This window comes from Limulus polyphemus, unplaced genomic scaffold, assembly GCF_000517525.1.
Source record: "Limulus polyphemus unplaced genomic scaffold, Limulus_polyphemus-2.1.2 Scaffold1381, whole genome shotgun sequence".
NCBI lineage: Eukaryota > Metazoa > Arthropoda > Merostomata > Xiphosura > Limulidae > Limulus > Limulus polyphemus.
The window spans coordinates 175,011-187,299 of NW_013666991.1; the positions used below are offsets into that span (position 1 = coordinate 175,011).

Sequence of the window (12,289 nt, forward strand, 5' to 3'; positions counted from 1 at the left end):
CGCGGTATTGTGAGCTGTCCGTAGTTTCATTTCCTGTTTGAAGATTTGGCGCTTTGCTCTAAAAACTGCTTATATACCTCAGCGGTATATTTGAGGGCTTATGACACTAAAAATTTGTTTTCAATACCCGCGGTGGGTAGATGACAGATAGCCCTTTCTGTAACTTTAACAAAAATCAAGAAAACAAGATAACGTGTATCAAGTGAACAGAGATACAAGGAATAGAAAAAAAGAGTTTGGCAGAATATTGGCTCTCGTAAGTAAGTAATAAAATTCGCACTTACATGTGGGAGAAATTTATAGATATTTCTATCAAACTACGAACAATACAATGCCAAACTTCAAATTAGCCCCCAAAACAAGAAAGAAGTTTTCAGTTTCGAACTTCGCACAAAGCTACACGAGGGTGATCTGCGCTACTGTACCAAATTTTGGAGTGATAGACTAGAGTTAGTCAACACCACCCACTTGGGCTACTCTTTACCAACGAAAAGTGAAATTGGCCGTCACATTATAACGCTCTCACGGCTGAAAGGGCGAGTATGTTCGTGGAAGAGATTCTAATCCTCAGATTGCGAGTCGTGTGCCCTAACCATCAGCCCTTGTCAGGTCTACCAAAAAAAGAAAAAAAAAATCTGATCGTGATATCTGTTAAATTCTCCTATTTCGAGTTTTACAGAAACTTTTTAAATAATACTGCAGATAAATGCTTTTTATTATCTATATAAATAATACTCTTGCGTTTGTCTGTCTGGAACTTTTCTCGCAAATTTACCGATTAAACGCAACAAATCTCATATTGTTAAAACAGCCTTTGTCCAAGGAGTTCGGATTGCATATTGGCTTTTCAATTCAGAATCACCTTGCCTGTTTTTTGCTTAGTCAAACTTTTCAACGCAACGAGTATTGTATACGATGGCACAATGAATGTCGTTGTCATCATGTGACGACTGGCTTCGATTTCAACTTTAGTTGTTGATTTTTTACAAAGTATTTCACACAAAGAACACTTAACCAAGGTGTAGTTTCCTAAAAAAAATAACATTACACTAAATAAAATTTATATGGACTTTCTCGACTTATTTAAGTCTAAAATATGCATGCGCAGTTCGTTCAAAACCATATGCTTATCACTTTGTGAACACGCATTCAGGCGTTTCTGCATATTCAGCTAAGTTTGCCTTCATTACAACTTTACATTTACTTTACTGTAATAATTTAGCTTCGGTTTGTTTCATAGACTGCTATAAACATTCTTTAAGTTACTTTTTTCTTTACTACGGGTTTTATTCTTCGTTTTTGTGAGTTTCTTTGTTTCTACTCGTAAAACCCTGTCATACACTGAACGCTCATAACTGTTTTATACTATGTACACTATTATATATACCATCACTTTACTTTATTGCTTACTTTATGTGTAGTTTTATTAATTATAGTTACGTACGTGTAGTTTTATTAAATATAATTAAGTCTACGTGAGTTTGTTTGTCTGACCGAGTGCATTTTTGTAAATAGACCAGGATTTATTGATCCAACACATGATGCCTACAAGAAAGCGTAGCTTAAATGGCATGCGTGAAAATGATAGAACATGGAAAATTCAACCGAAGTGCGTGACAACTACCGCAAATGTTTCGCGGTTCGCGGCTAGTTTTGGTGCAGTATCTATATCCTAGCAAAACAAGCTGTAGTCATGCCTACGTAAAGAGTGCTTCAGAAACCCTGGTATATATAAATACATAAACGGGTGTATTCATATAGAATTGTTTATATAAGACGAATTGTTATAACTGTACCCTTTAAAAAAACGTTTTGTTGGCTGAGGTTTGTATTCAATCTGATAGCCAAAACTTAAGTCTAACGAAATACCCAAATATAAAAGAGGCTTTCTGATACAAGAGATTTTTTATATAAATCACACATACAAAGAAATCTTTGCGATTATTCCCAAATATTTTACTCCGAACGTGTAATGTATTTTCAGCCTGGGTTCAAATATTTTTATCCCCAGTTTAACTAATATTCAATAGTGACACATGTTAACCATGTTTCGTGAGTAATCGAACATAATATGTGAATCTAGAAGACAATTAAATGTTTTCCCGCTACATTATTTTGTAAAATTCCGAAGTCGTCATGCAAATTATGCTCTGCTCTTCGTAAAAAAAATCTAAATTAAGAAGTATATATCATGTAAGGTTATATTATAATTACTTTAGGCCAGGCATGGCCTTATGATTAGAACACTCGACTAACAATCGTTGAGTCGCGGGTACGAATCCCGTCAGTGAACGGGCTCACCTTTTCAGCCGTGGGAAAGTTATAATGTGATTGTCAATCCCTTTTTTTTTCTTGGGGAAAAAATAGTCAAAGAGTTGGAGGTGGGTGATGTTGACTTGCTGCCTTCCCCTTTGTCTAAAGTAGGGACATCTAGTGCAGATTTGTGAACCAAAACACTTCTTTTTCTTGAGACTTACTAATAACCCTCTATATAAAGTTACAATGTTTGTACATCAGACTATTGAAATATTTTCATGAATGTGATAACATTAAATATTACAGAGAACTATTTAAACTTGCCTTTTCTTCGTCTTCGTCTTGACGATCGACGCTTGTTAGTTCTTTTCTCTGAAGAAAAAAATCAAAACGGTATTACAGTTATATATTCTAATGCCTTAAATATATACTGACTGACCTCTTTATCAGCCCCCCCCCCCCACCACACACACACTTTTGTGAAACACGCGATATATATGTAAAATATACTGGCATGTGATATGCCAAATGGCTACCAATTAGTAAAACAATAGATAATTGTAATTATATATTAGAAAGAACTGCGCTTTTTAAAGTTCACACAAGTATTTTATCGTTTATACATAGCCTCAGTTCTTATAACTTACCTGGTGATGCCAGGTAAACCTGGTGAAACGTTCTGAACAAAATATACAAAAGTTTTACTTTGTACAACTGATAAAATAAAAACTTGTATGAATAGATAACATTTTTCTAACATTTAAAAAGGCCTGTGATGGGTGCCCTTCTAGCAAGAATTTCGTTATCAAAAAATTTTTCTTTAAATGGCTGTTTAAAGACATTGACCATCAGAGTCTATCAACTGTGCCAACAAAAACAAATGTGGCCGCCAACCAGTAGTGGCCGAATGAGGTAAAAAAAAAGATAATTAAACAGGCTTGTAAAGTGCAACATAGGTCAAACTGTTCCAGATGTCGGATACTTTCAATACTTTTAAACCTAATATGCAAAGGACATTTCAAGAAACTGTCATATATGGCAGAAGAAAAACCAATTGTCAGGTTTATATACAAAAGTACGGCTTCACTAATGCTTAAGAAGTGAGTTATGGACACTGTATTATTTGGAGCCTGTGATGTGGTCTGATGTATCATGTCCCAGTTCCTTTATATATTAATGATAGAGCAAAAATTTGGAGAATAACCACCAGAAACACCTAGACTTGCTTTACTTATTCTGACAGTACAAGCTGGCGGATGTGGTTCGTAGATGTATAGCGTCTCTAGCGTAGTACGTTCCAAACTGTTTCTAAAAATGGCACTATAGCAACCGTTCAATGTTACCGCCACCTCTATTATTTCCGCCGTTTCGATGACTGTGTTCCCAAAAATATTGAATATTGCATCATGAAACGTCCTCCCAAGGGTCACACGAACCTCTGCCGCTATGGTAACTGACTATAGACCCGTTTCCAGAGATTCCACATAAATCCTATACGCCATTGCGATATAGATTCATGAAGGGGAACATTTACATCTGACAACCAATTCACAGATCTTGAAATATGACAGTTTGATGAAGTATTAGTGGTAAGAGTGTCTGAAAACTCCCATTCTTCCTACTTCTACCCACATCCAGTGTGTGTATCATGCTAAAGACGTAAAAAACCACTGAATATTTTAATGTAAAATATCAGAATAACTACCTAAATATTAATCTATTTTCATTTAACTCAAGCTTTGAAAGGTCTCATGGCATCAAACAATACATTGAATCTTTTGATGAGAATCCACCGTTGTGGAGTACCATGACGACCGTGTGTATTTGTCGAACTTTGTATTTGTATTTTTCCAATAATCCTGTAATAATTACAGCTGTGTACGAAACGCGTCGTCTCTCAAAATGCCTTTTCATTGTTAATTGGAGAGCACTGCAACGGGAAAACTCTCAATGGAGCGATTAATTTCATTAATAATGTTCTACTTGAAATGTATTGGTCTAAGTTTGGTGGCAACCCAAACAATCTTTCGTATTTTAAGGCGTTAGAGACAAACATCGTCCAAAATTTACCTCAGCCAATCAAGAGTCCCAATCTGAATCCAAAAGAATAAGTCAGAGAAGCTTAGGAATGTTTTCTGAGGAATATAACGGATAGATTAAATTATTTATCTACACTTGGAGCTACTTTCAATGAGGAGTGATGCGAATAATGTCAAAAATGGACTCACTTCTTAAGATGTGCCGTCTCAAATTTAAATGTAATTTATTCTTCTTACAAGTACATCTAATAAGCGTGTGAGTCAATGAGTCCATATGTTTAGGATTTTATCTTTAACCTCATAATCTTAAAACGATAAGTTAACTTATACAAGTTAATATGTTTGTTTGTTTGTAGATAAGCACAAAGCTACACAATGGGCTATCTGTGCTCTGTCCACCACGGGTATCGAAACCCGGTTTCTAGCGTTGTAACTTGGCAGACATGAGGCTGTGCCACAGGGGGGGGCAAGTTAATATGAGCACTTTAAGATTATTTTCTAAAGAAAGAATAATTACTAAAGGCTTCTTAATCCGATTTTGGTCTAGTTGTATGAAAGAGGAATCATTACTGATCTAAAGGCTGCTTCATCCGATATTGGTCTAGTTATATGAAAGAGAAATCATTACTGATCTAAACAACATTTTGTTTGATACCGTAAATAATAACCAAAAACGAAATTAAAGTATCTAAACTTCACATTTCACACATTTTGAAAGTGAATTCCATGTAATTAAAACAAAGATCAATATGTGACAGACATACCAAGGTATGTTATTTATCTGTTTTTCGGAAACCTGTTTATCCACACAAAGTTTTTACATGTTCAAACCAATGTTTTATGCTTCAATGCGTAATAACAAGAGTCCACGTAACACGGGATGCGTTCAGGAAGAAGTGTACTTTTTATGGACCAACTATTTTGAATTGTAGGTTTGTTTGGTTTAGTTGTTCTTAAGTGCAAAGCTCCACAATGGGCTGGCTATCTGTGTTCTACCACCACGGATATCGAAACAGACATATCACTGTGCCACTGCGAGGCGTTCGCACAGGTTGTAATAATAGTCATAGGGCGCTAGATTAAAACTAAAAGTGGAGATAGGGAAAATTTTCCATCCAAATTTCTTAAGTGCAATCGTTACATGACATACAGAGCGTGGAATTATCATGTTGCAGGGGAGCAGTCTCTAGCAACGGTCCGCTGGTGTCCTATTAACGTGATCTCTCGTCGGCTTCACTTTACTCATATCCCTTTCCTTTCCGGACATCACTCCCCGCAAATTTTTATATTAAGCTAATGCTTGTTTATTTTCATACAAATTAAGACTTCTCATTTCGCATGTTTACAAATGTTACAATGTTAAGGCCATCAGATTATTTAGTATGAAAGTCGTCGTATTTCCGACCTGTTGGAACTTTCGTATACGAGTTTTTCTTGTAGAACAGATATGATAAAAATAATTTTGTTCACGTTTTCACGTTCTTCTTGTGTCACAATTTGTTTGATTATCGTAGTGTCTTTTTTTTTTAAGACACCATATAGATGCTAAATATAATACAGTATCTATTCTTAGAGATTACATTAGAGGTCTTTTAAACTGTTTAAGTCGCTAGAGGAACTTGGAAGTTTCCTATAAGTTCTATCAATAAGTTTATTTTGAAAGTTTAGCTAGACAGGATTTTTTTAAGAATAGATTATTCTATAAAAGCATATAGAATAATTACATGAAGACTACAATTTCGAAATCTGGAAACTCGGATCTGTAGTAGAGTAAAACTTAGCAGCTCTGGCTCATAAAATTTGTTCTTTATCTGGAAAATTCAGAAAGCCTAAATAGCACATTTATCTATCTGAAAACTTTTTTTACAATTGATCGAAAAGCCAGAGTAATTTCGAAGAGTTTACTTTCTTTGTTCAGTAACAGAAGAAGTAGAGTCCACTGTTCAAATTTACATGATTAAGTTGACTTCAATATCCTTGACACTTTATTCGTCATCCTCCATACTATTATTTTCCATTATGATTGAAATATTTTACAATACTGGACTGAAGGTAGGAGTAACACGATTCAATGTGTCTAGGCACTTTTAGATAATGATTCTTAATACATCGTATGAACTTCTAATGTCATATCCATCTCTTAGCACTATAAGTTGATGAACTTCTAATTGTTAGCCCTTATTACTATAGGATGATGAACTTCTAATGTCATATCCATCTCTTAGCACTATAAGTTGATGAACTTCTAATTGTTAGCCCTTATTACTATAGGATGATGAACTTCTAATGTCATATCCATCTCTTAGCACTATAAGTTGATGAACTTCTAATTGTTAGCCCTTATTACTATAGGTTGATGAACTTTTAATGTTATATCCATCTCTTAGTACTATAAGTTGATAAACTTCTAATTGTTAGCCCTTATTACTATAGGTTGATGAACTTTTAATGTTATATCCATCTCTTATTACTATAGGTTGATGAACTTCTCATTGCCATCTCTTATTACTATAGGTTGATGAACTTCTAATGTCATATCCATCTCTTATTACTATAGGTTGATGAACTTCTAATTGTTAACCCTTATTACTATAGGTTGATGAACTTCTAATTGTTAACCCTTATTACTATAGGTTGATGAACTTCTAATGTTATATCCATCTCTTATTACTATAGGTTGATGAACTTCTAATGTTATATCCATCTCTTATTACTATAGGCTGATGAACTTCTAATTGTTAGCCCTTATTACTATAGGTTGATGAACTTCTAATGCCATACCCATCTTGCCACAGTTCGGCTGCCTATTTTTGACCGAAGTACCCTGTACATGTTTTCCGTTGTCATCCACACACCAGCAGTAGCCTGTTGTTCGATGACACTGGACTTCCATATAGGAACCGTCCTCCTTACACTCAGGAATGGTCACCCTACGGTTCCCCTCCGAAGCCTGGGCTAATGCTAATCTCCGTACATCAAAACAGTTTGGTGAACCTGCAACAAAATGTAAAACAAGACAAAGCACTGAAACCAAGAGACAAAAATAAATAAATAAATAGCAATTTTGTAATTATCCGAAAATATTATGTTGTGTAACCTATCGTTTTTAAGGTATTGGATATATCGATAAATTAGAAAAGCCGTTTGGGTAACAACAAAACATTTTGTTTGTTTGTTTGTTTATTAGAATTTAATGCAAAACTGCTCGGAGACTATCAGCACTATCAGTCCCTAATTTTGAAGTGACAGACTAGGGGAATACCAGCTAGTCAATACCACCTTCCGCCAACTCTTGGAATATTTTTTTTATTTACCAATGACTAGTGGGGTTGAAAGGGCGCGCATGTTCGATGACAGGATTCGATCCTGCCAGCAGCAAATTGCGAATTAAGCACCCTAACTACCAGTCCATGCCAAGACCTATAAAAAAGGCGAGAGAGAATATAGATAGATAGATACTGAAGTTAACACAATACCTAATATTTGAACAATCGCGTAAGAAAGAAACTGAAAGTAATACGTTGCGGTTTTGGAAATGTCATATTTCAAGAGATAAATGGTAGGTATCGTCCTGGGAATCACATCAAATTCCTGCTGGGTCTCTTGTTATGGTTATACAATATCTCACTCTTGACATGCGCCCTTTCGGTCTTTGATAACCAAATTATCTTTGAAACCTAATAAGTTTACAAAATATACATACGCTGCAGTATATTGAAAGCACGAGCCTGTAGGCGTCACTTTTCTTTAAAAAAAAAAAGGGGGAGAATTTTCGTAGTCTTGTCCCTGACCTTCAACTTTTGGTCGTGAAGAAAGGCATCAATTGTTCTCGAGTTTTAAGATGAATTAAAACTTGAAATTTTTATACGTTTAGTTTTATCTTTTACACACTGATGTTTTTCAGCTTTTTATACTCGTAGAGGTTTCACACGTTTTGTAGAAATTAGCGTATGTTTTACTAAAACAAGATACTATTTATAATTAACCCTAACTCCATTTAAGTATAAACTAAATAAAGATATAATCTATTATAGTCAAAAGCTTAGCAAAAGTATTGAAATTAAGATGAAATACGTTTAAAAGGCTTATATTATAACTGACTATGAGGACAAAACGTTCGGTATCACGATATCTAATTGAAAGTAAATGCTACTTAGCAGCCGTGGGGGCGTTATAATGTTACGGTCAATCCCACTATTCGTTGGTAAAAGAGTAGCCCAAGAGTTGGCGGTGGGTGGTGATGACTAGCTGCCTTCCCTCTAGTCTTACACTGCTAAATTAGGGATGGCTAGCGCAGATAGCCCTCGTGTAGCTTTGCGCGAAATTCCAAAACAAACAAACAAGCTACTTAGCAACTTATGTTTATACACAATGTTGAGTTTACACAGACTTTTATTACAAACTTTGGTGATTTTACGACAAATTAATTATGACGTAATTATTCTTGAAAATAGCAATTACGATTAAAAATTTTCCGTTTTAATAGAAACTGTTAAAATTAAAATAGATAAATAATATTAGCTCGCGGAGTACCAACTGTAAATATTTCTTCCTTTAAAAAGATCCCCCGCTTCCCAGTGACACAGCGGATAGTCTAAGACTTATAATGCTAAAATCCTGGTTTCCATACCCTTGGTGGGCACGGCACAGATAGCCCTTTTTGTAGCTTTGTGCTTACCAACAAAGAAAACCTTTAAAAAGGAACGTGATAAGTGGTAAAGGGTTAAGCATGGTGAGGCTTTGCTTAAAAGATCTATCATTTACCTCGCTGACAAAGGTCGCGACACCTGTCGGCAAACAACTTCTCTCATCATGAAATGCCACACGACAAAACAAAAGTAATAAAAGAAAAGATTATTTACAGGGTTGTCTAAATATTTACTAGTTAATTGTGGTTTTACATTTATAGTAATAATAACGTAGTTGCGCATCTTAAAGTATAAGTTCCAAACTAAAGATTCACCGTCAAATCACATTTTATAGATACGTAAAATAGAATATAAACCCGTTCAACCAATAAAATCATCAACAACTGCATCATCGCTTTATTGCTTGATAATTACTAAGCATATATATTTACGTTAGCTGTACTTTCCAATCGCACTTAGATCTGAAATCTTGTTTTAAAGAGAATTTCAAAGCGAAATATATTTCTTAACATTGTTTTTAAGCAAATTAATTGTCTTTCAATTGTAAAACGTAACATTTCACAGTCTTAATGAGTTGATGGGCGTGTAATTAGAGCACGACAGTAGTTAAACAAGCTAAACCTATTGAATTTATACAAATCCGTTGAATTATGAACCGTATAAACATTTGTCATAAGTAATTATATTTCGCAGTCGACCAATCTCATGAATAAATCAAATTAAAAGGATCCTGTGACACAGTAAATAAGTTTAAAATTGGAGCTGCAAATTTTGCAAATTAAAACTAAAAGAACAAATAGTTATTCTCCAGTGTGGAATAATTTTGTAAGTCAGAAACTGAAGTTTTGTAAGTTAATGTGTAATTTCTAGCTTTCTTATATAACATTTTTCTCCAGTTAAATGTTTACGAGTTGGGCTTAACTTAACATCGATTTTCACTGTCCGTGGCAATCACAAACGCCATTTTCTTTACTATGGGTTAATGCTTATATATTTCAACAGAAATGAGACTATGTTGCTATATATACATTTGTTATTGTTCTTGTTGTTTTTTTATTGGAACGTAATTTTTTTTCCTCAACATTATTTGCCATTTTCTTTTTCGTGGTATTTTTTTTAAGTCCTGAAGCTGCTTATGACCGTTGGGGCACTTTAGATACTGATACATCATCTGTGATCCTCTGTCAAATTTAAATGGTGGCGCCCATATCCTCTCCGGGTAGCCGTCCCAAATTTAGCAGTGAAAAACTAGAGGGAAGGCAACTAGTCAACATCACCCACCACCAAATTTTGGGCTGCTACTCCTTAACTAACGAAAAGGAGAATTGACTGTCACTCCCACGACTGAAAGGGCGAGCATGTTCGGCGACGGGGATCCGAATCCACAAGCTGCAGATGCAAGTCAGGCGTCCTAACCACCAGGCCTTGCGAAGCCTTTTTATGATAGGTATGTACACACAAATACTCACAAAGATTATATCAACAGGTATAAAATAAAATACAAATTAGGACTTGATAATCTTTTAAATGTTATGCTAAAATCACACAATTTTTCCGCTATTACTAATATGCAAATGTATCAACGAAAGTAATGTTTGCCACTTGTATTCTGAATGCTTCACATTTAACTAAGAATAAGTCTAAGTAATGTTTGCCACTTGTTTTCTGAATGCTTCACATTTAACTAAGAATAAGTCTAAGTAATGTTTGCCACTTGTATTCTGAATGCTTCACATTTAACTAAGAATAAGTCAAAGTAATGTTTGCCACTTGTATTCTGAAAGCTTCATATTTTTCTAAGAATAAATCAAAGTAATTTTTATCACTTGTATTCTGAAAGCTTCATATTTAACTAAGAATAAGTCAAAGTAATGTTTATCACTTGTATTCTGAATGCTTCACATTTAACTAAGAATAAGTCAAAGTAATTTTTATCACTTGTATTCTGAAAGCTTCATATTTTTCTAAGAATAAGTCAAAGTAATTTTTATCACTTGTATACTGAATGCTTCATATTTAACTAAGAATAAGTCTTGTAAGTATTATGATGCTAACAATCCAAGTTCTAACCAATATTCAAGATTTATTTATTGTAATAGAACTCCCAGAAATGGTAAAAATATTTTTAATGAAGGACAAGACCGATAAATAAACATTTGTAAAAGAAACAGAATCGTGAGATTTGTTAATGAAAGTACGTCCTGCTAAATCATATGAAAGTACGTCTTACTAAATCAAAAGACAGAATTGTAGATCAGATAAAATGGGGTGTATAGAAGTTGTTAAACAGCACTTTACTGTAAACAATTTCCTCAATATTAATTCAATTTTCACTACGTAACACTTAGTTTCTTAAGTTTATTATTCCAATTTTCAACATACACAAAAAACTCTCCCCATCGAAATTCAAAAACAATATGGTTACTTTAAGTTCTAGATATACGAGTTTTAAGGATACCAAGCGTAGTTTCTGTCGTTCTTGATTCTGTGTTTGTTTTTTTGTTTGTTTTTTATCGGTGTCTGTTTGTTACACTAACTTGAGAAATGGTTGCTTACGCTTACGCTCACACACTTTGCAGGAAACGTTATGTCACGACAAAGCCTTATCTTTACAAACTAGTTATTACTAATACACAATATATTTTTTTGTATTAGAAATACCAGGATAACTGTTACATGTAATTTAATGTTTTCAACTAACTTGCTCGTTTATAATGAGAATGAAACGAATTAGTGTACATGATAGCTGCAGACCTAGCTTCGGTGATACTTCGTCATACATATAGTCTGTATTATTATCTTTTCATTGCATACCTTAGGCAATTAAGTTGACTTTTTCTTTACTGCCTATTATTCTCTTACGTAAGATTTTTGAGATAGTTTTAACAACATGTCCTTTCAGTGACTAAGCGATAAGGTTGAGGGCTTATAACGCTAAACTCGGAATTTGATACCCGCTATGTGCACAGTGCAGATAGTCTACTGTGTAGCTTTGTGCTTTAAAACAAACATAACTCTAACAGCATATACAAATTCTCTTTAATTTAATTTTTTGCATCCTCTTCAGCTTCATCATCCTCTTATAGACTCATTTAGAAATCGCAATTAACTCAACATAATAGTTTAAGGTCTTAAACATTTAAAGTCTCTAAAGTGATTCAAACTAAAATACTAAGTTGTTACCCAATGTAAAATCCTTCTATTTAAAACTACATGCAAGAAGACAATAAAACTAAGCTTTCTAATAAAAAAAGAAATTATTTTTGAAGTCCTGTTTCGTTTGTTTGTTTGTTTTTGAATTTCGCGCAAAGCTACACGAGGGCTATTGCGCTAGCCGTCCCTAAT

At 34.2% G+C, this 12,289-nt stretch overlaps 1 protein-coding gene across 1 annotated transcript in view; it reads right to left on the reverse strand.

The window, feature by feature from the left end:
- LOC106463337 (SPARC-related modular calcium-binding protein 1-like) overlaps positions 1–12,289 on the reverse strand; it is an 85,431-nt gene that overhangs the window by 41,522 nt on the left and 31,620 nt on the right. The window contains exons 3-4 of the mRNA XM_022390811.1: positions 7,077–7,289; positions 2,581–2,628 (exon numbers count right to left, since the gene is read on the reverse strand). Of these exons, the coding sequence (XP_022246519.1) occupies positions 2,581–2,628; positions 7,077–7,289 (261 nt within the window). The remainder of the gene's footprint in view (positions 1–2,580; positions 2,629–7,076; positions 7,290–12,289) is intronic.